The following is a 26,361-nucleotide window of genomic DNA, read 5'->3' on the forward strand; positions in this document are numbered from 1 at the left end:
CTATATGATTGCATGTCTGAATACATGAATGCAAATTTGGATTCAAAGCTTTAACTGTGTATTTTATTATTTTTATTTATTTTATTACATTTATATACCGCCCTTTCCCGGAGGACTCAGGACGGTTTACAGGGTAATTAAAAACCAAAAATACAAAAGTTAAAAACCAAGTTTAAAAAAGATTAAATTTATCCCTGTATAAATAAAACCCCAATTAAAATAAATTAATCCTCAGCCTGGGCCAGAGAGCTCGGAGAGCCAGGTCTTCAGGCCCCGGCGGAATGAACGGAGGTCGGGAGCAGTCCTCAGCTCCACTGGCAGCTGGTTCCAAAGGGCAGGCGCCCCCACTGAGAAGGCCCTATCCCTGGGTGTTACCCGCCGGCAATCTCTTACCGGTGGCACCCTGAGAAGACCCTCCCTGTGGGAGCGCACTGGACGAAGGGAACTTGATGCCGGCAGCAGGTGTTCCCTCAGATATCCCGGACCCAAGCCATGTAGGGCTTTATAGGTCATCACCAGCACCTTGAATTTCACCCGGAGGGCAACCGGAAGCCAATGCAGCTCGCGGAGTAGAGGTGTTACATGGGAGTATCGGGAGACCCCCATCACAAGTGTAGAGCATGTATACACTTCAAGCTGATATGGTAGACATAAAACTTCACAAAGAAGCATAGCATGACTTTACTTATTCACCCCCTAATAGTTCACTGTTTGTTATACAAATATTTTCTTGTCCAAAATATTAGTTCTAAAATACATTCTTTATTCATTCAAATTAAATGCAAAAAAAGCAAAACAAATCTGCCTAGATGGACTTGGACTGATACTGTACCTTTTAGCCTTTCTATGAATACTACTTTTAAAGTATAAATATTAATTACCTGACACAAAATAAAATGTGTATCAACTGGTTATTCTTCATTGGGTTCTTAATTTTTCCAGTCACTTTGTTATTATAGAAGGGAAATTATTAACTTATTATTTTTTTAAAAAAAATATGGGAATATTAAAAATGTAATCCTTCCTAGGATTCTATCATTTCATGTTCACATCATGCCGCTACATATATAATCCAGATATTAGCTGTGAATTGAATTAAAATTACATTAAATAATTCCCCTAGTAATATGCATGTGCATGAATGTGAAATTCAAGTGGGGCACCAGAGAGTACCAGATATTCAAGCAGAGTTTCTTTTCTATATTTTACTGTTCCTTTTCTATTTTGAGTACACTAAATATTTGACTTAGAGCTGAAATATTGGATTTGAAGTACTAATCTATTAAAATAATAGACAAACATAAATAGTACCATTTTAGAATAAATTATAGTAAAGTAACATAGAAGAAAATGCAGAATTTAAAATATTTATATACTTTTTTCCCTTCAAGGTACATATAAATGTGGATATGAGATAATAGCCACTATATAGTAGAAGGAAATTCTCTGAGTTGTTGACCTATATCCCTATTTTCTTCTAAGACAAGCATGGAGAAAATGATTTAGGCATAACAACAAACTGAATAAATAAAGTATATTAGTGATGCTAACTTTTTTCCTTTCTAGAAACTGGTTAAAATGTTTCAATAGTATTCTTAACAAGCAACAAAATTAAATGTTGGGTAAGAAAGAAACCCATTGATGTTCATGCAGCACCTTTTTCCTTCTAAAATGCATGAATATTTTTTTTAAAAATCTCATTTATATCCCGCCCTTCTCCGAAGACTCAGGGCGGCTTACAATCTAAGAAGCACAAATCACTGTGCTTAGCAATATCATGAAGTCTCTCCACCAAGGGATGGATAATAGACATATAGTCAATAAATGTGTTGCAAAAGTTGGGTTTAGTTCACAAATGTCACAATTACATGTGGACAGTGCTTAACAACCACTTTTTATAAAGGTAAAGGTTCCCCCGCACATGCGTGCTAGTCGTTTTCCAACTCTAGGGGCCGGTGCTCATCTCCGTTTCAAAGCCGAAGAGCCAGCGCTTGTCCGAGACCGTCTCCATGGTCATGTGGCCGGCATGACTAGACGCCAAAGACGCATGGAACGTTGTTACCTTCCCACCGTAGTGGTCCCTATTTTTCTACTTGCATTTTTACGTGCTTTCGAACTGCTAGGTTGGCAGAAGCTGGGACGAGTAACAGGCGCTCACTCTGTTACGTGGCACTCGGGATTCGACCCACCAAACTGCCGACCTTCTGATCGACAAGGTCAGCATCCTAACCCACTGTGCCACCACGTCCCTATAACCACTTTTTAGTGATCATTAAAAGTTATGATGGTGCCAGACGAGCAATGGATTTGACTGGACCTCATATCTTCCCCATGACCTAGATGCTCAGTAATGTAATTCAATTACAACATTGCAACAACCCATGGTCATGTGACCACCAGTTGCAAAGTGAACGGGGAAGCTGGTAGGAAGTCTCAAATGGCAACCATGTGAAGTCCTTGCAAATGACCCACAACAATTTGCTTAACAACTGGAAGTGCCAGCAGTGCTGTTGCTAAGCACTACATCGTGTCATGTTGCACTTTACAACTCCATTGCTTAGTGATAGAAGTTCTTGTCCCTAATTCCATTCTTAAGTGAGAACGACCTGAATTTGTTTGCTATGTATAAACTCTCACCACAAATTCCTTCTTATAAAAAGGAGATAACTATTATTACAGATAATTAAGAATAAAAGGAATTAAGATTTTAAATAATCCCACAAGGCAGTGTTTCCCAACCTTGGGAATTTCCAGGATATTGACTTCCACTCCCAGAAATCTCACCAAAGGTCATGTTAGCTGTGTTGGCTATGGAATTCTGGGGGTTGAAGTCTACATTCCTGGAAATTCCCAAGGTTGGGAAACCCTACCCTAAAGCAAAGATCAGGAAAATGACTAATAGAAAAAAAGAGATATCAGTGAAAATATAAACTACTATGTGATCGTACTAGAAGTTTAAAACTTTTATTTCCATTTTGCATTAATATCTAAAGACATACAAACAGCTGCTTCTACAACAGAGCAAATCTTTTCTTCCCATCATGCATTATATGTACACCATGCACATCTAATCCAGGAGGCTGGGAAATCCTTTGATTTTAGAACTGTGCAGAGAGATGCAGAAAAGAACTTCCCATCATACTGTCAATTCTGGTGGCAGATAGATCTCAACCAGAAGGCCATAATTTCATTCATTTAAGCATTTTAAAATTCTAATTTGTGAACTAATCACGGTTTGAGCAACCCCAGATATCCCAAGTAGAATTTCTCAGGCAAGAAAGAAGGGACAGCGTGAATCTGCAAATGGGCTTAGAGCTGCTCATCTTTGTAATTCTGACCCATAGTTTAATATATGTTCCCGCAATTATTTATTTTAAAAATAAATGAAGAGCATGAGACTCAGGACATATGAAATCAAGTACTGTATACGCCAAATATAAATCAATCTCCTTTCATAAATTTCACTCAGAAAAGTCAAAAAGACTGATAAATTAATAGCCTAAATAAATACCAGGGAATGAATGAATGAATGAATAAATAAATAAATAATTTATACTATCTTTATGAATATAAAAATAGTATTTTCAATTACAATAAATGGTAAAGGTAAAGGTTCCCCCGCACATGCGTGCTAGTCGTTTCCGACTCTAGGGGCCGGTGCTCATCTCCGTTTCAAAGCCGAAGAGCCAGCGCTTGTCCGAGGACGTCTCCGTGGTCATATGGCCGGCATGACTAGACGCCAAAGGCGCACGGAACGCTGTTACCTTCCCACCGTAGTGGTCCCTATTTTTCTACTTGCATTTTTTACGTGCTTTCGAACTGCTAGGTTGGCAGAAGCTGGGACGAGTAACAGGCGCTCACTCTGCTACGCGGCACTCGGGATTCGACCTGCCAAACTGCCGACCTTCAGATCAACAAGCTCAGCGTCCTAACCCACTGAGCCACCGCGTCCCTTCAATTACAATACAGTGCCTCATTCAACGTGCCTCATTCAACAGCTGAAAAGGTAAAGAAAAAAGGGGGGCATTACTATATTATCAAGTAAGAGATTATTTTCATGTATATAGGTGCATGCAAGTGTGCTTTTTATTGTCCTTTCTCTAAAAAGCAGAAATCTCTCACCTGTTCCTGTGTGTCCAGATCTTTCTGTTGCAGCTTTTCTTCTGCAGAGTGAACCTGATTGCAGTAACTTTCAATCTCATTTTGTAAACCCTGAAACAATATTTTAAAAAAATTCAATGTGTTTTGCCAGAATTACAAGGAAACAAAATATAAGAAACAGTGCTTGCACCATTCATGGATTTCTTAAGTGCCTTCGTGACAGTTACCCATATAATAAGTCTCCCCCCTCTCACTAAGTAGCCAGTTCCTTCCTACAGCAGCCCTGGCAGGCCAATAATTGTACTGGCTAGAATAAGACATATAATATTACTTTGTTGACAGAGAAAAAATTATATAAAAACTCCTGCAAGCTCATGTTTATTGCTTGCAGGACAACATTAGGCCTGTGGGACCAATTTACTGAGACTATAAAACAGCTTCCTGTGTTTTATAACTTAGGTGCCAAACTGAAATGCCTCTATAAGAAGAGATCCCAAGATTAATTGTTGTTTACAATGAATGGCATTTATTTTGAAAATATGATTTAAACCTGTGAATACTGTGAATCTATTATCCATTTTCCATTCAACTATGCAGAACAGACTGGTCAGCAAATACGCAATGTGATTAATTTGGGAACTTACGATACAGTTAAAGCAAAACCTGTAAAGTGAAAAACTTCTAAACTGGCTCAAAGCAACTAAAATAACTCACAGTACAAATATTTAACAGAATCCTCTTCTATCTCTCTTAGACAATAATGGAATAGTGTATGTTTAAATCATTTACAGGATGAATGGCAATTCAGATAAGATAAGAGGAGTACTTGTGATAGATCTTGCATAATTGTTTTAAAGTAATGCCAAGAGTTAACTTAAAACTATTAACACTGCCGTACAGCTTCAGCTTCTTCTGATGCCAAAACGTTTAGTCAATAGCACAAGTGAGCTTCAGATCTCCTCCATTCTGTATTATTATGCACTGTACAAATAACAAGCGTGTATAATGGAAGTCCATCAAAAATGCATTGCAACATAACAGCCTAAACTGATTGCTAAGAGAAAGATTTTCTGTGTCTTTTCTTGTCCCTTCATCTTGAAATTGTTTTTTCACTATATTATACAAAAAAAGGGGGGGGGGAACTCTTGGATGTAAATTTTGTATTATGTGAGCAGGCTTATGCCTGTGAGGGGATAAAGCAACATGATATCCACAGGCACCTTCTGTTCTGTCTACAAAGTACTTTGGTATTATCCGCAATTTATTTTATGTGAGGGAAGACTTCAAAGTAATGAGCTAACCCTCCATGCAGTCTGCCATCTTTATTCCACAGAATGCCTCTGGCTCCCATGAGACTCAGAGAAATTCTCCAGAAATAAAGGGTAGGAGTGGCTGGAGGCACACTCTTGCTTTTAAGTTCTCCTGGGCAGCTGGGAGGCAGAGGGAAGGAAAAGCTTGCTGGCATTGAGGGTGCCTTAAAAAAGAGCAAGATTTAGATGACAGTGAGGCAGAGGAACAAATGGGACTAGGAAATTAGGAGAGAAGGAGAGAGAAAGCATTTGTTTGGGTTTTGATGAAACCGTGTATTTTTATAATGGCTGATTAGCAGGAAGTTAAAAATTAATTCAGATGTTTGTGTTGAGGCACAGACCCTAATTCTACTTTATTCATATGCTAGAGTAATTTACTTATTTTTACTTATTTTTTTGCTTTGAGATTTTTTTTTAAAAAAATATAGGTATTTGTGGCATGGTAAGAGAAATGGCAAAGCAGCAATGTTCAGAAATCAGTGCCTAACCATGTCTTTCATGTTATACAAAATTCCAAATGCTTCTACCAATCGGAAAAAACCTGTCCAGAATCACATGCAATAGATTTCTATTTTGTACACTGTGCTTGCTATAGGTCAAATCCAACCTTTTAAAATGAGCTTTTGGCTCCCTCTGGCAAGTACTTCTAAGGTAAATAGTACTTACTAAATAGTTTGTGTTATGGAGAAAAGACCATGTATAAAATTAATTGCAACAATTTGCACGTTTCAAACCCAATCTAATTAAATTAGCTATATCTACATTTCTGAAATTAATGGAATAAATAAAAAGGGTTATCAGGTTTATTTGGTCTCACTAAATCTTACTGAATCAAAATGATTTCCTATCTAGAACTTTTGCTTTGGAGGCTGGCATTCACTGGTTATAGTTCTCTGTAATTTTTTTCCTCTTTTCTTTTAGACAAGATTGACAGCATTCGACAAAGTTAACTTATCATGTGAGGCCATTACCATTCCAAACAAATGAAGGGAATGAAAAAGGAATGAGGGTTGATATTCTGATCCTTAATATCAAAGTATAATGACTCCAACCAACTCCAAACATTTTAAAAAGCTTGTACTGATAGTCCTCAACTTACAACCGTTCATTTAGTGACCAACAGTGACTTATGACTCTTTTTCACACTTATGACCACTGGCACTGCAGTATCTTCATGGTCACATGATCAAAATTAAGCTGTTTGGCAACTGTCTCATATGCAGTGTCCCAGGGTCATGTGATCACCTTTTGTGACTTTCTGACAAGCAAAGTCAATGGAGAAACCAGATTCACTTAACAACTGTGTCATAACTGCAGTGATTCGCTTAACAACTGCAGAAAGAAAGGTCACAAACTGGGGCACAACTCACTTAACGACTGCTTCACTAAGCAATAGAAATGTTGGGCTCAATTGTGTCACAGGTTGAAGACTGCCTGTATTTGCATGGGTTTCAAAGCAGCAACCCTCGGTTGTATTCTGAACTCTTTTTTAGGCTTGTGCCTAAGCCTACTGCTATTTAAAAATCTAGTGAAACCTATATTTATCTAGTTCACTGATAAGAACAGAAGGACAAAGACCACTGTATAATGACTACTTCTATTTAAGGAGAGCAATTCCAGCATACTAGGACTCAAACTGAAATGCCATTTCCAATTGTGCAATACTGGTGCATTGTACCATTTGTTCTTTTATGATGTGGATTGGGTTGGTTGTTAGAAGAATTAGTTAGAATGGTCTTGCTCTGAATCAGGATTTATCATCAGAATCATTAAATTGGATGATTGCATCTCTTTTGTGGAGCTACAGAGAAAACTGACAACAGATGCTTCAAAAGAAAAAAACTGTAGAAAGCAATAGCAGTGAATGTGGGTTTAAATTGCACAAATAATATATTACAGTTTATTATTTTAATTTGCAAAATTAGTGAGATCAGCCAAGCATACTCATGGCATCTCATTCTTAATAGATGATAATAAATATATACCCTAAAAATAACCCAACAATTTTGGAACATTTCTGGTTTTAAAAATTAATAGGAGCACTGTTGTGCAAGCTATTAAAACACTCAGTTGAAGACAAAACTGCCCATGTTATTGTAAAGTGAGCAGAATGTCAGTGTTCTGTATTGACAGTAAATCAGTTTGCAATGTTTAGATTATTATATACCTTTCTTTCACCACTTCTCTTGACACAAATGAAAGATAAACATTATGAAGGGGGAAAAAAGGAAGAAAGCTGTGAGCATCAAAGGCCTCTCCCTTCCCACACCAATCTGCCAACTAACCAAACTTTCCAATTGGAGCTATAATAAAATAACAAGTTCACTTGATGCTCAAATGATTAGTTTCTAAACGTGATCCCACTCAGGAATTACCAGTTCGGTAATGTTGGATCTTATGACTGCCGCATAGGACCCTTTCTTAATTGAAATCTTGCTTTTTATTTGGGCACGCAGACGGCTCCCTATTCTCACTAAACATCTTTGAGGTTCTTTAAGACTGAGTGGTCCATAATCTGTGCTAGGGGTCCAGATTCTGTGCTAGGGGTGGACAAGACCTCGAGTGTTTCCACTCCCCAATCCTAGTACCATACCGTCATCACATGATTTGTCACTTGGCAATCAGCAAACAGTATGGATACTTCAAATTTTTGAGAGAGGATCCGGTAGGAAAATATAAAAATGTGTTTTAATAGCAAGACTATGCCGATGCCAAGAGTTCATTGCAAACGTTCTTCCAAGTCAAAGTGGCCTCTCAAATCAATAACCAAGTACCAGATCTAAGCTGGAAAATAATGATGAGAATATTTAAAATTGTACCATGTATTTTTTTTCTCTCCCATTGTTGAAAATTACTTGGGCACGTGTTTTAGAATCAACCTAAGTGAAGACCCTCAGTATCAATGAAACTATCAATCTTTTACATAGCAAAATACTAAGACCAATGTTTTTTTTTTCACAAAAGGCCAGCTGTTTTGTGTGGGTGATTCATTTCTGTTATCACTCATCCTTAGAAAGTTCCTAGATACAGTATTTGCTACATTGTAAAGGCTGGATGAAGAAATGAAAATGTATAAACAAATGGCATCTGACCCTTTCCTTACCAAATGAAATGTTGCATGAGATTGAATCACTGATGCCTTTTCTTCTACATATAAGAGAGGTATATTTGATGGTAAATATTGTCAGGAAACGGCAACGATAACAAGACACCTTGCATAAATTCATTTGGGATCCATATTTATTCTGTCCAAAAGAAAGTTGTGCTCACCTGCCAAAAAGTCAACTTTCTTCAAAACAGTGCTCTTCAAATTTTATGAAACTAATTACCGTATCTAAATTCTGTACTTAAACTTTGTAATAATGCCGCTTGGGGTGTGTGTGAAAGCCCTAACAAGCAGGCATATACATAGAATGAAGGCTACTGCTAAGCTTGTAAGCCGCCCTGAGTCTTCGGAGAAGGGCGGGATATAAATGGAATTTAAAAAAAAATACTATTGGGATGCAATGAACGCTTGCTATTTCAATTATTTGTCAAGTGACTTATGAAGAAGTTTGCTGTGAAAAGTTATATGATAGTTGACCTTTGAACAAGGAAGTATTATGTTTTGTTTTCTTATTCAGGTGCCCCATGTCCCATCCCATCCCATCCTTTGAAAGGTACTTAAAAATCAGATAAGGTCTACTATAACAATGTGAGTGCATTATGGAAGAAGCAATTTATTTCATGTAATGACACAAGGGGAAAAGATACATAATGTACTTTAGAAATGTATTACTTTACCTAAAACTGAATGGAAAAAAAATCTTAGTAATTTTGTCACCAAGGTCAACCTGACAAAGATTTCTGATTTTTTTTTCTCTATATAGAAGAACATATTCTGATTGCAGTTACCAGCCTACAGCTTTCTTGTGGCTGATCCCTTGACCTGCAACTATCAAGGAAGGATTTAAAAAAAAGAAGAAGCTATGATTAAATAAGGCAGGCACTGTTTTCAGGGTATGTATCCAACAGTAATTTTTATTAAAATTTTGTAAACATAAACTGCATCAGAGATGGTTCTATTTATTCATATTTTATCAGCACATGCTTCCATATGGTTACATGCAAACTTTTACATGAAGGTGGCTCAGAAAACCTATGGTGACATCATTTAACTGGGCAAGCCCAGGATTCTGGGGGGAGGGGGAGGAGAACTCAAGGTTTTTGTTCCTGTAAAATAATAGAAAGGCATACCTTTGTTTTTTGGTGTCTGCCTACAAAATTTGGGAACAGGATTTCCAGGGTCTGCAATAGAAGGGACTTAGAAGCTATGTTGCTCCCTTCTGGCATACAGACTCTAGGAGTACATGACTCAAAAGTCTAGGCTATGGAGCCTATCATAAATTATTTTCAGGGCTTAGGTAGCTAATTTGATTCCCCATTGAGTCTTTCAAAAATGATTTTACCAAATGTTTACCACTGAAAAAATACCATGGAACAGGTTTCCAAAAGTAGTATGAAGTATACACTACTAGAAGAGTCAAGAAAAATTCTGGTATTGCTAGGGTAAGATGTCTTGTAATAGCAATCTGACTGACCTGCACCTTAATTGGAAAAGGGCTGATGTGGTCCCCATCTTCAAGAAAGCGGGGGGGGGGGGGAAGGCCTAGGAAACTACAGACCAATCAGTCTAACATCAATACTGGGAAGACCCTGGAAAAGATAATAAAAAAACAGATCTGCAAACAACTAGAAGCAAACAAAGTCATAACTGGTAGCCAGCACGGGTTTGTTAAAAACAGATCATGCCAAACCAATCTTATTTTATTCTTTGATAAAGTGACCAAATTAGTAGACCAATGAAACACTGTGGACATAGTATACTTAGATTTCAGTAAGGCATTCAACAAAGTAGACCACAATCTACTGCTTAGTAAGCTAGAAAAAGGTGGAATAGACAACATAGCCACCAGATGGATCTGCAGCTGGCTGACAAACCATACTCAGCGAGTAGTCCTCAACGGCACTGCATCCATATGGAGAGAAGTAAGCAGTGGGGTACCACAGGGCTCTGTCTTAGGCCCAGTACTCTTCAATATTTTCATCAATGACTTAGATGAGGGAATACAAGGAGAACTCATCAATTTTCAGATGACACTAAACTGGCAGGAATAGCCAACACCCCAGAAGACAAATTCAGGTTTCAAAAAGACAAACCAGAACAACGGGCCCTATCCAACAAAATGAGTTTTAATGTGGAGAAAAGAAAAGTTTTACATTTAGGCAGGAAACATCAAAGATATAAGTACAGATTAGGCGAGACCTGACTCAAAAACAGCAACTGTGAGAGAGACCTTGGAGTCCTAGTAGATGATCACTTGACTATGAGCCAGCAATGTGCATCAGCAGCCATGTTTCCGTAATGGCAACAATATCATATCTGCCCTCATTTACCTGAATTTCTAGTTCTAGTTCTGTTTCATAGCTGAGGAAGCCAGCATTGTCCATAGACATTTTCTGTGGTCATGTGCCTGACATGACTATACACTGAGGCACATGCAAGATTGTTACTTTCCCACCAAAGTGATACCTATTTATATATTTGCATTTGCATGCTTTTGAACTGCTAGGTTGGCAGGAGCTGGGGCAAGAACTGGTTACTCATCACACAGTACTTGGGTCTCAAACTGCCAATCTTCCGGTTGGCAAATCCAGTATCTTAACTGGCTACTGCGTCCCTTATTATACACATAGGCATCAAATAACCTAATTTCTCTAGAGAAACACACTCCAGCGAGAGCTTTCTCTTTGTTTGTACAATTGAGATCCCTCATTGTATAAATTTACAATGTGCCATCACTTTAGTGCAGATTTGATTTGTCTGGAACAAAAACAAAATCACAACCAAAGAACAAAAGCAGAGCTAGAACAGCACCTATTAAGACTTCTTCCCTTCTACTTTGCTAGTAATAGATTAAGGTTCACAAAACTATGGTGTTACTGCATTGGAAAAACCTAAGGAAATGTTGACTATAGTTGGGAATTATTAGAGTTACTGCTTAAAAGGAGAGGATATATTTTATGATAACTTGAATTGGTTTGACATGATGGTGTTTGTAAAATGTTTGGAGCTTAATTCGCATAAAAATCCCTTTGTCTCACAACGGCTTTAGCAAAGTTACTATGTGGATAAAAATTAATTCTGTGAAAAACTATAGTAACCAAAACTATTTATACCACATCTTGACTAGAAATAACTTCCATCTTTCTTCACTAAGTTGCTAATGTTTTTATTTTTCCAGTCTAAAATTATTTGTGTTTATTTACCCAAGAAACTGAACGTACATACCTTGTTAACATTTAACTAAGAGTCAGTGACATGTATTTCATAGAATTAAAATGACAAAGCAAACAAGTTTCAGGGAGAACTCTGAAGAATTCTGTCTAATATAATGAGCTTGGTAAACAGAAATAATTAGCTCTCTATATTTGTAAAAAAACAAGCAGGAATTCAGAACTGCTTCAGAAGTTTATATTTTCAGTTTTAAAGAAGGGATTATTTCAACTGGATAATCAATTTGACTTTTTAGAACAAAACTGATTTCAGTCCCCACTCTGGTTGTTTGGAGCCACCTTGGGGAACTTCTAAATGTCAGCTAGTTGCTGACATTTCCTGCTTCTTTGTGACTCGCCTGACATGCCGTGGCAGTGACAGGATAATGCTGGGTTAAATGGGGAAAATCTCTAATCATTCTAACAATATCCCACATTTTGAAGGGAATAACATCATGTGATTAGAGGAACAGCAGCATGGTTCAAAAAATAAAATAAGGATCTGGCCTACCTAGGCTTTTCCAGAGAAGTGAAAAATAAGTAGACTATAAAGAGGAAAGAAATACAGTTGGGAAGGATAAAGTAGGGGGAAATACTACTACTTTCAAATGGTACTTTGATGAAAGATAAAACTTTTCTCTCCCACTCTGTATTTGAGGTGAACCTCAGCAGACCCAGGAACAAATATGGCAACCCTGTTGTCTCAGTGTATGCAGTGCACTGTAGTCAATCAATAACAAAGTCCCTAATTTTTCTCATATGTAGATTGAATCCCATTTAGCAAGAATTGATTCTGAAGACAATGCAAACTATGCTGTTTTTATGCTAGGGCGGGCTCATTTATTTAACTTATTTATTACATATCCTTTTTATGTTTTAAAAGTACAGTGAGATATTAAATGTATGCCAAATATTTTTCTGCCTGTTTTCCTTTAAAATGTCACTTGCTGTTATTGCTTAATACCTCAGATTTAAATATTGTATGAACCTGTTGATGACAGACTGGCAAGAAAATAAAAAGCTAGTAGACATCTTTTAAAAAGCTATATATCCCCATATATCTCAAAATGAATGCTTAATTTCAGCTGATTACTAGACACTTTAACTTGGTTTATTTATTAATTTTGTATAATTTTAGCCCATTTCGCTAAAAGGTGACTCCACGCAGCTTACAATCAAATAACATTCCAACAGTAATACAAAGTGTGGTATTTACTGTAATTACTAAGTTCCCCCTTTTAGTTTGTGCAGAAAGAAAACAAGGAAAAAAAGTCATGCATGGAAAAATATTATTCTGCAATTACTGCAATAGAGCAAAATACAAAAAGCTGTCTTGGGTAATTGAATTATTTGAGCGGCTGACCAGCAACATTGCTGCACTTCCAACTTTTTCATTATCCTGAAATGGAAATAAATAATCTGGTATTCATTACCATATCTTCATGGATAGGAATCTGAAGTTTATACTGTCCCAGAACTGAAATATATTAAAGACATTTTATGTTTGTTATATGTACAGTAGTATCTTCAAGTATCTGCAAAATCCCAATGAGAATTTAAATTTCTCATCCTCGCAAAAAGAATATAGTACTTTGATTTCTGGTGTAATTGGTTTCTTTGACATCACTTAATAATATAATTTTCCTCACAGTGCTGACCAAATTATAAATCCAAACTGGAAAGTAAAGCAGCTTGCACATGAATAAGTGATATACAGAATCTAGTGCAGCAATTTCCTTGGGAGTGTTTCTTCCTGCTTTTTTCTTCATCTTACTATAGAAAGAATTCATGAATGCTTCTAGGTTACATTCAAAATTTTTCACAATGCATACATTTGACTGGGGATTGTGTGCAGTAGAGACAGTATGCCTGTAAATTATGGACAAAAGTCTTCCTTTTTTTCCTAAACTATATTAGTCATCTTACCGTAGTAGCATCTGAAAATACAAACAATAGATATAAAACTTGCTAAAATAATGACTTCCAACAATCAATTCACAGCTTCTCAGTAAAACAGCAATTCTGATACATGATTTAGTTAAATTAAAAAGCCAGGGAGTTAAACAGAAAATAGAATAAACTAGGTATATTTTCCCTATGGTGACATTTAAAAACTGGGGTGTTACTACAGAGAAAATCTATGCAGTTGCTGCAGTTCAGCTTGAGGAAAAATCTCCCTCCGGATATTGTCAACCTAAACAAGGATATAATTAATTAACGTTAATAATTGCATTCTGAATTGGGCTTGAAAATGAACCACGAACCCATGAAAATGATATAATATGATCCTAACAGCTATCTACCTGCCATATTTTATACTAGTTTCTGGATCATGGTTAGCTTTGAAGCTTTCTTTTTACTTGATTGTAGCACTAGCATCAAACCTCAATTTAAAATGTTAAATATTATTTTTGTGAAGATACAATCTTCACAAGGCAGATCTCTCTTTAAGTTACTGAAACCATATTTGAGTCCTATAATCCTTGTTTCATCCACTCTTCAACTTTTCTGTGAGATTGCCCAATTCAATTTTTTTTGAATAAATGGTGCTGAGATTGTATCTTGTTTATGTATTTAAGAGAAAAAAACTCACATTTGTAAAGCAACTGCAATTGTATAGCATTAGAAAAATTGCTTTTATACAAAGATGGAGAAATGTTTATAATGATGCATAATAAATTTGTAGTACTATGTCTCTAAAAGTAGTTAAATGGCTATTACTATATGAAAAGAACAATCTTATTCAGAACCTATTATGCTTCTCAAAATGTAGACAGCATAAACTGTTAAAGCTAATCAGTGGTCAGGATAGTGTATATTTTTCTGAAAACGGGTCGTAATTAGAAACTGATCACTGTCAAGCAACTGATTTACTGTCAAGCACTAATGGTTTAAGTATCAGAAATGTTAGGACATTAGTGGGACATTAGTAACATAATTGTTAGCCATTCCTCATACTCTTCAGTGGGTTTATAAATATTGCATGTTTTTTTCCAATAAATGAATTTTATATATTCAAAAAATACCAGAACAACTCTGATTAGATGCCATCAAATCAGTGTCAACTCTTAATAACCATGTAGCTGGATTAGATTTTCTGTAGAACAATTTTAGCAAGTACAAGAGCTGTGGTGGCCCAGTGGTTAGAATGCAGTACTGTAGGATAATTCTGCTGACTGCCAGCTGCCACACGTTCGGCAGTTCGAGTCTCACCGTCTCAAGGTTGACTCAGGCTTCCATCCTTTTGAGGTCGGTAAAATGAGGACCCAGATTGTTGGGAGCAAAACGCTGACTCTGTAAAACCACTTAGAGAGGGCTGTAAAGCACTATGAAGTGGTGTATAAGTCTAAGTGCTATTGCTATTGCTACTTATGAGGAAGAAGTTCAAAAGTTCCAATTTAAATATGAGAAGATTTACAAATATTCTTTTGTATAGAATTACTGGTACATTGTCAGAAACAAGTACTGCTGAATGTTTTGAAGTTTCCTAGCTAATCTCCATTAAAGCTTGAAATAGAAGGAGGAAGGAGTTTTAGGTATATTCTCCACTTTGAGTTATTTATAAAAATAATAAAGGCAGGATTATTTTTTTTTAAAAAAACTGTACAGTTTGTTATCAGTCTCAAAGCAGACATGCTAAGTTATTTTTTTTACCCAGTTAATTGTTACCAGACCTTTGGTGTGATTTTACAACTATAAAGTGGGGGGAGCATCCAAGTAGGAGAATTCAGATAAGAATTTAATATACTAACTCTATGCCCAGACACATAGAAGGTTTAAAAATTACTGAACTTGTCCTATGCTAAAACTGATGATAAAGTCTTGAATTATTACAATAAATTTTGATAATTTTCCAATGGCCCTGATATGGTTCAAGAGATAACATGGAAACACAGTCTATTGGGCTCAACATGGTTCTATGATCTAAATTAAAAGTATAATAAGCATATTATGTAATATGTAGCTTTTAAAAGTTTTATGCTGATATATAATCCCAGACAATAATATAGTATCCTAATGAATCCCACTCTATTTCTCTCTTTGAAGAATTAACCAATCTGATTGTTGATAGAAAAAATATGAATTCACTGCTGCAAAAAGGTATAGATTTTGCTTTCCAATATTGCACTTTTCTCTACAATACTCTACAAAGAATGTATTCATAATTTTGGCATGCTGACAGATTCCACAAGCTAGAGAATTTGTTTAGAAGAACCCTTGCATTCTTGTTGAGGCATGTTTGCAATAATTGTCAAGGAATGTTGGAAATCCTATCTATTTTACACAAAATATGGCAATAGTAACACAACCTCAACTATAACGGTTAATGTTTCAGGTCTCAGAATACAACTCTAGCAGCTAAACTATCAGAATTATATTGGACTGAGGTCTCTTAACATAAGAGGAAGAACTGCCACATTTGTCTGATATCTGAGTATTACAGTTGTGCAACATTTTGGATCATATTCTAGAAAGGTGCTTTGAATTAGTGCATATTGCTTTCGGAGTGTGCAAACTCTGTATCACTATGCAGCTCCTTAAAGCAGCCACTCCTTTTCCTGACATCACACAGTAGCTATAAAAGGCAGCTGCATGATCCTGGGGAAAAAGTTCAACTGCTTTAAAGAGCTGCAGGAGTGATATTCATGATATAAAATAGGGTTGTTGTTGTTTGTTGAATTCAGCTTCACAGCCTTAGTAATTATGACCTGATTCACTGAATTTGGTTTATGACCCAAAGTAGTATGTGATAATTGAAATCAACCTGCAGGTTGGTTTGAATGCTCGGATCGTTTAAAAGCAAATGATAATTTGTAATACTAATTGATTTCAACTCTTGAGAAAAAACAAGGATAACAGCAACAGTGAAACATAAATATAACAATGATGCTTAAATACTGATGTTTTGTGCAAGGTGACTGACATAACTATTTCTTATTCACTTTAGTCCTATAATAGCTTAATGAACTAGTAGATTAGTTGAGAGAATGACTGCTCAAGCTGATCCAATTGGCTTAGTAGCTGAAGGGGAAGCACTTATATTATAATATCAATAAAAATAATGAAAAATAACAAGCTAATGCTAGTTTTCCAGTTGTAATAAAACATTAAATACCACATATCATCAAAAGTTCTATTAAAAATAATTAAAATGAAATGATTTTATCCTGTCATGTAAATAAATATGAATGCTAAACAGGAATTCTGGGTTGTTGTTGTTTTTTGCAGATATGCTTGAAAATCTATGAAGTTCAACAAGACTCATGCAAAACCTAGAAACCAATGAAGTGCAAAGCACTAAAGTTATGGAAGGTGCACTGAAACCAGTGGAAAAAATGGCTCTTCCTTTTTTTTCTTTTTGCCTGCCAGTGAATTTATAATCACATCTTCAAATGCATTCTACATATCTATACAATGTTCATGTGACCCAATTGTTGATTATTAAAAGTTCATCCATCAAGTTTGCTCCACAATCTGAGATAGAGATTAAACAGATCATTTTAAAAATGGCAAAACACCAGGTATAAAACATTTATAGATCTTTTGGTGCCAAATGTTGTCATATGAAGATAAGGGAATTTTATTACCGGCTTTTGATTAGGCCTCTATTACAGTTAATACCACCCTCAGTGTGCCAATTATTGTCCAATCTCATTGATTAATGCTAATACAAAGATTTTAACAGCAGTATTAGCAAAGAGTCCTGCCATGAAAACTGTCTGGGTGACTTTGGGCCAGTCACTCTCTCTCAGCCCAACCCAACTCACAGGGTTATTGTTCTGGGGAAAATAGAAGGAAGAAGGTGTGTTGTATATGTTTGTTGCCTTGAGATATTTAGTATAGAGTATAGAAGTAGGATACAAATAAATAAATCTGTCTGTGTGAATGTATATGCTGTCAGGCAAAAAAAATTGGATGTAAGATTTTATAACTAAACAAGGAAGGACGGAAGAAAAGCCCTAATATAAAATAAATATAAAAATAAAATAAAAGCAATTGAAATAAATATAAAACAAAATGGACATATTTTCAAATATATACTTTTTTCAATGCATATATGCCTTTTTTCCAAACTCTTATGAGATCCTTAAATTATAACCAGCAAGTTCTCAAGTATCTTTCACCATTAGAACTTTCAGCCAATTTTTATACTTAATTACTTAATTAAAGGATCATGCAAGAAGTACAATTCCTGAGAATGGAAATGCAATGTTTGTTTTATGTTTCCTATTACATATTCAGCCTGAACAAATAACCATTTTGTTCTATGGTAACATTAAATCAGACTATATAATATTCCTCTACATTGATTATTTAATACCAACAAAAAGATAATTCTTCCACAGCAGAAGCAATAATGCTATCATGTTACAATCATAATCTTGTTTCTTCTATAAGAGAAACTTTATAAAAATTTTCAAAAGACATAAATAATTGATTTAAAGGATACTTTGGACAATGCAATTTTTCATTATCAAAGGCATCCTTTAAATCAACTCTTTATGTAACAAGGCATCGTACTGCTTTTTGAAGTGAACAAGACTACGTGAATCAACATGAGTTGAAGATTCAATATATACTGTATGATCTTAAGGAAAATTATTTGGTCCCTGTAAATACAGCACAGCCAAGTCACACAAAACTCTTTTAACCAAAGCTTTCAGAAGACACTCCAATCCCCAAAATAGCAGCTGTCAATAAAGGCAATGAACCAAAAAGTAAAGTTTATACTTCTACCTGAAATAAAGATGGATTATGTAAAAAAGCAATGTCAAAAAGGTTATTAGAACTTTAATTCTATTAATCTGAGTATTATATCATACATTACACATTTTATTTCATAATTCTTTTAGTCTGGAGAGTTCTACTTCATGATTTTATGGCTTTCTAACTTACACTGCAGGGAGTCAGTTTGGTGTAGGAATTAAAGATGAGTAATTCAGAGATTATGAGTTCTAGTATCATCCTAGTTTAAAGACTAAGCTTTAAGTAACAGAATCTGTGAAGCTAGACATGGTTCAGATTTTCCCCATACTCAGGTAATCATTCTGTATTATGTTCTGCATACTCTGGACAGCCACAGGATATATTATGTGGGCATAAAATTGAAGAGTTCCATTACACAGAGACTTTATTTTTTTATTATTGTAGTTGTATGTGGGGATGGATTTGAAATTTTCTCAGAAACTTCAATTTGCTCATTTAAAAATCAACTGGATATCATTTCAAAATGCAATTTTGCTCCTGTGCTTTACTTGCTCTGCTATTTTCATTTTTGCTGGGTTTAATTATTTTTTGTTCATTTAAAATAATTTTAATATTAACTGTTCTGGAAAGTACACTTTCAGGTTTTTTTAAATGAACAACTTACAGGAATGTAAACTTTGGTAAATAATATGAAGCCACCATTATCTATCTCCATGGTACACATTAATCCCGCAAACACCAGCAACAAATTATGTGGTCTCAACCACAGACTATCAAATAACAAGCACAATTACCGTAGTTATTTTGTTTAGAAGAAAGTTTATGAAAATACTAATTTCCAGAGGAGTATTCCAATTTGGGCATTGCCTAGAACCTTGTCAGTGTGAGGCAATTTTAAAAACTACAAACAAATATAGAAAATCATTTCTAAACATTTATTTTCTGTTAACTGAACAAATATCCCAAGATGAGTCCAGACTGAATTTTATCCTTACTAGAAGCATACTTAAGGCTAAACCTTGAATTAGAGAGTAAGGGGAATTAACATTGAAAGCAAGAGTTGTCAGATATCACTAAGCCAAAAACCTAGACTTTTGCTAAAATAATCAGTTGATAAAATGTAACTTGTAACTCAGGTTGAACTTTGGGTCCTTGGTGCTCTCTGAGATTGGTTGTTTTCTTGCAGACATTTAATTAACAAATCAGGTAACATCATGTCTAATCACCATAGTGCTTGTTAATAACATTATTTAAAATGGTTGCCACTGTCTTAATTCCTTATGGCCTTCAGCTAGCAAATTGGTGTTTACTGTATAATTATTTCTAACTGCTGTAACGGTTCCACAAACATAGAGCACATACAAGTTATCAATTAATTTGTCAAATTCTAAAACAAACAATTATAATTGCTGAAGCTAGTGGCTTTTTCACTCCATCTCACTATAACTAAAAATTCCTTATACAGGTAGAAAATATTTAATTGTCAATGCACTGGAATAGTGTTTGATCAGTTTATAGTGAGTCATTGCAACGCTTTACTCAGCTCACTTCTATAAGACAGGCTCCTTTAATTTTCCTTCACTTTTTTATTATTCCATTTTTAGCTGTAGCTGAACCCTTATAAATGCAAAAGCATTAAAACCAATAGAAAACAGATCAACTTTTAAAGCACCACAAGTTTTTCATTTGTGCAGCTGTATACCATCCTACTCTCATTAGAATTGCACAAAAAAAGCAGAGAATGTCAGTGCTTTCAAATTATTACATAACCCCCTTCCCAAAAAAGGAAAAAAGAAAAAAAATGTGGCTTTTTATAGAGATACTAGTGCCAATGAAAGAAAGAATGGAATAATGGTGTGATATAGTTTAGGAGCATTTGTATCTCGAAATCTGACTTCAAAAACATAAAACACTTCATTCAGCAGTCTTGGAAAGTAAAGACACTAATTTAAGAAGCAGAAGATAAAAAGGTAGCAACACAAAGTGATGGTTTTGGATGGAGGTGGTAAGGCCAAGTTTGCATCATTACCAAACTCCAGTTGCAAATTAGGATTATCTTAAATTGTTTATGAGGACTAGACAGGAAACAGAAGGGCAAAGAAAGGAGGCATGAAGACATGGAAGGCAATACTTCCACCAAATACAGTGCATTCATATTGGTAACTCAAGCTATACTATTATCTCCAGGGCTTTTTTTCTCATAGAACTCTCAGAACGGAGTTCCGGCACCTTTTTTGGATGGAACCTTGTAGGGTAGGCAAGGCGGGTTGTATGATGTGTGAGTTCCGGCACCTTTTTCTTTTACAAAAAAAGCACTGATTATCTCAAAACATCAATCACCTGCTTTTCCCTGTGTTCTTTTCTGGCTTCCAGTCTTTTCACCAAATGTGGTCAATTACTATTCAGTATTACAGTGAAACGAAGGAAACACATAATATCAGATATGAGCTAAACACTCAAGGCTTGGTAGAGACTAGTGGTGAAGAATGTCACCAGGTATGCAGACAATTAGAACCTACTGATACTGTTAAAATTATTACACTGGCTCCAGTAATTGCTGTTTTTACTCAGGGGAATTGAAAGGACATGAATTATATTAAATTTAGAAAGAAAAACACAACAAATCTGAGTTCTATAAAGGGCAGATCTACATTTTTACTAAAGCTAGAGGAAATGAATTTGTTTTTGGGCATTTAAAAAAAAAAGCTACTCTGGAATATACAGCTACCCCGGACCGATACACCATATCTCTGGTATTATTGATTTATGTCTAATTTGTTTTTCTGTTTTCTAAAAGATAACGAAAGAAGTACTGAGGCCAATATTTGTTAGCACAAATGTCTGAAGTTTTTTGAAGGCTGAGATCTATAGATAAAAAGAGAAGGAATATTAACAATATTTATCCTCCTCATGAGTACCATGGATATTAGAATCAAAAATAGCAGCTACATGAAATTGGGTTGGAAAATGCAAGCAGTTACATGGAACAAGAAAAGGGAGCATTATAGAACTAATAAGTAGCAGTGTTTGATGTGGCCATTTTAAACTGATTCACAATAATCTTTATTGCTGATTATTTGAGCTCAAAACAAATATAAAAAGAAATATGTCAAGATTAGAAACAATTAAAAATCTTCTCTAAAAGTTATCTTAAACTGTCTTGCTTGTTTTGCAGGGAGTAACAGTAAACTATTTTTTCAAAATGGACTTTAGTTAAAAAAGAAGTTAGTTGAATTGGAGCAATTAATTTTAGGGCAGAATGTAATATTTAGAGTTTTATCTCATTCATGGAGCAAGCCAAGGCACTTTCTCCTATATTTTATGGAAATATACATTTTTTTAATGAAAGACTGATTTATTTAAATGATTTAGCAATGCACTCTTTCTGTTTATCCTAATTATACAAAAATAAATAGCCAGGCTAAAGTTACCACTAATTCAGTTAACTAAATTCATCAGAGACTTGGGGGCAGCCCGGTATTTATTTATTTATTTGATTTTATATACCGCCCTATTCCCGAAGGACTCAGGGCAGTTTACAGGGCGAGTTAAAACAATACAAATAAGTACACTTTAAAATATAATTAAATAAGACTAGCCCACAATGAAACAAATAAAAATTAAAATAAAAATAAAAATTAAATTAAAATAAAATAAAAATTAAAATTAAATTAAAACCTCCTCAGTCCAGGCCAGCAAGATCAAACAACCAAGTTTTAAGGTCCCGGCGAAACGAGCGAAGGTCTGGGGCAGTCCGAAGTTCTACCGGCAGTTCATTCCATAGGGCAGGCACGCCCACAGAGAATGCCCTCCCCCTTGGAACCATCCGTCGGCATTCCCTAACTGGCGGAACCCTAAGGAGGCCCTCCCTGTGGGAGCGCACAGGACGCTGGGAGGCTGATGCTGGCAGCAGGTGCTCCCTGATATAATCCAGACCCATGCCATTTAGGGCTTTATAGGTCATCACCAGCACCCTGAATCTCACCCGGAGGAGAATTGGAAGCCAATGCAGCTTGCGGAGAAGAGGTGTTACATGAGAGTATCAGGAAACTCCCATTACTACTCGCGCAGCTGCATTTTGCACCAGCTGAAGCCTCCAAGTGGTCCTCAAGGGCAGCCCCATGTAGAGAGCGTTGCAGTAGTCTAACCGGTATGACATAGGAAGATAGTGTATACAGAACATATAGAATGATAATCGTGTCCTTTAACAAAATAAAGTTTTACTATAATAAAAATTGGTAATATAGTGCTTTTAACCTTTGGATCATGCTTGCATTCATGGGCACAATGCAAAATAACAACCACAACAATAATGAAAGAGCTGGAGAAGAAAACAAAATACAAAGACCTACAAATAGAAATAAAGACTGTGGCAAAGGCAAGCAAGGGTAGTAGCAATAGTAATAGGCGCCTTGGGTACAATCCCAAAACAACTGGAGCACCACTTGAATGCCTTTAGCATTGACAAATTCACCATTAGTCAATTGCAAAAAGCGGCCTTACCAGCATCAACTTCCCTCTGCCCAGTGCGCTCCCACAGAGGGCCTCCTCAGGGTGCCGCCGCTCGGAGAATGCCATCTGGTGACCCCCAGGGGGAGGGCGTATTCTGTGGGTGTGCCTGCCTGTGGAACCGTTTACTGGTTGAGCTCTGGATGGCTCCCGACCTTCGCTCCTTCCGACGCGACCTAAAAACCTATTTGTTTGTACAAGCCGGCCTGGTCTGATGGGTTTTGTTTTAATTATTGTTTTAATGTAATTTATTTTCTGCATTTGGGCACTAGGGTTTAATTTGTTTTTAATTTCTGTATTTTGGGTATTTTGATATTTATGTCCCTGTTCACCGCCCTGAATCCTTCGGGAGAAGGGCAGTATACAAATCAAATCAAATCAAATCAAATCAAATCAAATAAATAAATAAATAAATAAACTGTTTCCATCCTGCGACGATATCTGTCATACCATCAAACGGATATCCACATCTGCCTATCCCAGGTCTATACTGGGATAGTAGTATACTAGTAGTATAGATTAATACTACTAATAATGTATTGAAGCAACATGCTAAAAACTTCAAGTTTCATAGATGATAGCAGAGACCTACATTTGGAAATAATGATAGCTGTGATACCTAACTTGGCCTAAAGTTAGCAGTGGTTTAATAAAAAGCATACTTAGGAAAGGGACCAGGCAAGAGAAAGTACAGATACAAGAAAAAAAATAGACAATAGCATCCTCTTTTTCATGCTTGCAGTCCTCTAACTACATCCCTTCCAATAACCACCAATATTTCACTGTATGCAAACTCTAGGCATGGAATTTCTATATCCCTATATTCTCTATGAATATTTCTCACTCCTTTTAAAGGTATCCCTGTAGCAGATAGTATTACATCTAAGGAGAGTGAATTATATAAATGAATTGTGTATTATATGAAAGACTGCTCCCTTCTACTTCATATGTACTATTTTTTATGCAGGAATTGAATATAAGAGACCCTGAGAAAAAGGATAATTCCAAACCTAAAATTTTGTGAATATAAGTCATACTGGTACTTTGCGCTATTGTCACTTTCGGGTATGCAATCTGCTCATTTGCTTTGGAGAGCACCAAGATTGGGTCATTTATGATAGTAAAATGCTATTTGGCAATGGACATTATATCTGCTAGTCAGAGTACTTTAAAGCTTATTTCCAATCTATCAGAAGTAAACAGGATAACTGGTAATTTTAAAACTGGTTTCAGAACCAGTTCCTTAGCAGTGTCATTATTTATCATACCTTCAAATTATCCCCTAGTTTTTCACAAGTTTAACATTCTGGGATTCTAGCAGAACTCTGATATTATGCTTTGTTTTTTTAATTTATTGGATTCATATTCAATCTTATTATCATCATTGAAAAATGATCATTTGACTTTAGAATCTGTGCTAAGGTCTCAAATGTAACATTTGCATTATTGCAGCAAACTGTGAAAACTAGATGTTATTAATTTTGCTACAAAGAGGTAAACATTTTTCTGCTCTTCTGAAAATGCCAAGAAGCTCCCATAAATTTTTGCAGTTGAATGAAATTTGCTAATATTGTGTTTCCTCCTACAGTGCTGGTAAAACTTCCAAGTCAACACCGTTCCATAACAGAAAAGGAAGACAGGAATAATTCCAAAGAGTCTCTGGAAGCAGAACAAAGACTGACAACTGGACAGCCTACATAACTTTTGCAATACTTGGAGTTGGAAAAGGCAGAGACTGATTTTTCAAAGCCTTTTCTAGGAAGCCCCAAACTTTTGAATATGGAATCTTCCAGTCTTATGAAATAGATTCCTGGGATCTCATTTTTAGACTATATTCTGAAACCAACAAAATCTCCAATACTCATTAAACTTTGCCTCCCCCTCCAAATTATTTTTAGCTCATTTGACTTGGAAATAGCTTAAATACTGCCACATAAAATAAACTACAAATCTAACTGAAAGTAAAAATACAATTTTAAAACACAATCAAAGATACAAGTAAAACCACAATCAAATTCAATATTTTATTTCTTATGTTCAATCATATCTGATTCTCAGAAACTGCTTGGACAAGTTCCTGTAATTTTCCTGGCAAGATTTGCCATTGGCCCCTTCCTAGGGCTGAGAGAAAGTGACTACTCAAGGTCACCCAACTGCCTTTGTGCCCAAGGCCAGATTAGAACTTAACAGTCTCCTAGTTTCTAGTCTCATGCCTTAGCCACTATACCACACTATACCACTCTTTGAGCCGCCTCTTGCGGCTCCCAGCCGCCCGGTGCGCGCGCACCTCTTCCAACGGGCAGTGGTGCGCGCGCACCTCTCCAAATGGAGAGTGGCACCGCCCGTTTGGAGAGGTGCACGCGCACCTCCCCGAATGGGCGGAGGTGCGCGTGCACCTCCCCAAACCTTTGGAGAGGTGCGCGCGTACCTCCGCGCGAATGGGCAGCGGTGCCGCTCTTTGAGGAAGCTGCCGCGGCCCGTCTGTGAAGCTGCCGAAAGCGGCAGCTTAGCAGACGGGCCGCGGCAGCTTCCGCAAAGAGCGGCGCCCCTGCCCATTCCGAGAGGTGCGCGCGCACCTCTCCGAACGACCGGAGGTGCGCGCGCAGCTCCCCAAACCTTTGGGGAGGTGCGCACGTACCTCCGCGCGAACGGGCAGCGGTGCCGCTCTTTCAGGAAGCTGCCGCTTTCGTAAACTGCCGTAAACTGAGCGCCCACGCAGCCTTCTCCCCCGAGGTGCGCAAATGGCGGCCGAGGCGCTCCGACGGGCCGGCGAGCGAGCGGGCGGCCTTGGGTCTCCGCCCCACTCCGGGGCTCACCTTCACGCGGCTCACGCTGGCCTCGAGCCGCAGCTGTTGCACCACTTTCTTCATAGCGGCTACGTTGGAGGCGCCGGACATGGCCCCCTCCCTCACTCACTCCCTCACGCCACTTCACTCCGAGCGACGCCGAACCCGTAAAAACGCCGCCTCTGGCAACGGGGTGGGGCGGGGGAGGTTGTGTTTTTTTTTTTTTTTTTGCTTCTCGGAACTTTCGGACAAGTTTCCGGTGCTTGGAAAACTCCCCCGCCTATAGACTCTCGAGACGGGCGGGAGTTGGGAGTGGTGGTGGGGGGGGAGGGGGGAGGAAAGACTCGTGCGCAGCAGCGCGCGCTGGCGGGCTCCCTGCGCAAACTCGGCCGGGCGCTTCCCCCCCCCCGAAGCGGAAGTCGAAGTTGCCCGTTGGAAATTAAGTTTGAGAAGCTGAGCGGGCGGGGCTTCCCGTCCCGTCTCGAGCGGCAGGAGAGGAGAGGAGGCCGGCGGGGGTGGGGGGAGGGGCAGCCGCGCAACGAACTTTCCTCAGTTTCCTCGCTAAAGTCCCTTGGGGCGTCGGCCGCGTGTCGTCGGTCGGGAAGGCAGGCTTTGTACTGCTGCAACAGTTG

The 26,361-nt window shown here is 37.1% G+C and overlaps 1 protein-coding gene across 4 annotated transcripts in view; it reads right to left on the reverse strand.

The window, feature by feature from the left end:
- Window positions 1–26,361, reverse strand: part of CEP112 (centrosomal protein 112) — a gene marked incomplete at its 3' end in the record, with an annotated part of 302,148 nt that overhangs the window by 41,553 nt on the left and 234,234 nt on the right. For all 4 annotated transcript variants that reach the window (XM_083355444.1, XM_083355442.1, XM_083355443.1 and 1 more), the window contains one exon: window positions 4,123–4,212. In XM_083355444.1, the coding sequence (XP_083211570.1) occupies window positions 4,123–4,212 (90 nt within the window). The remainder of the gene's footprint in view (window positions 1–4,122; window positions 4,213–26,361) is intronic.

The sequence above is a fragment of the Vipera ursinii genome (assembly GCF_947247035.1).
Source record: "Vipera ursinii genome assembly, chromosome: 2".
NCBI classification, from domain to species: domain Eukaryota; kingdom Metazoa; phylum Chordata; class Lepidosauria; order Squamata; family Viperidae; genus Vipera; species Vipera ursinii.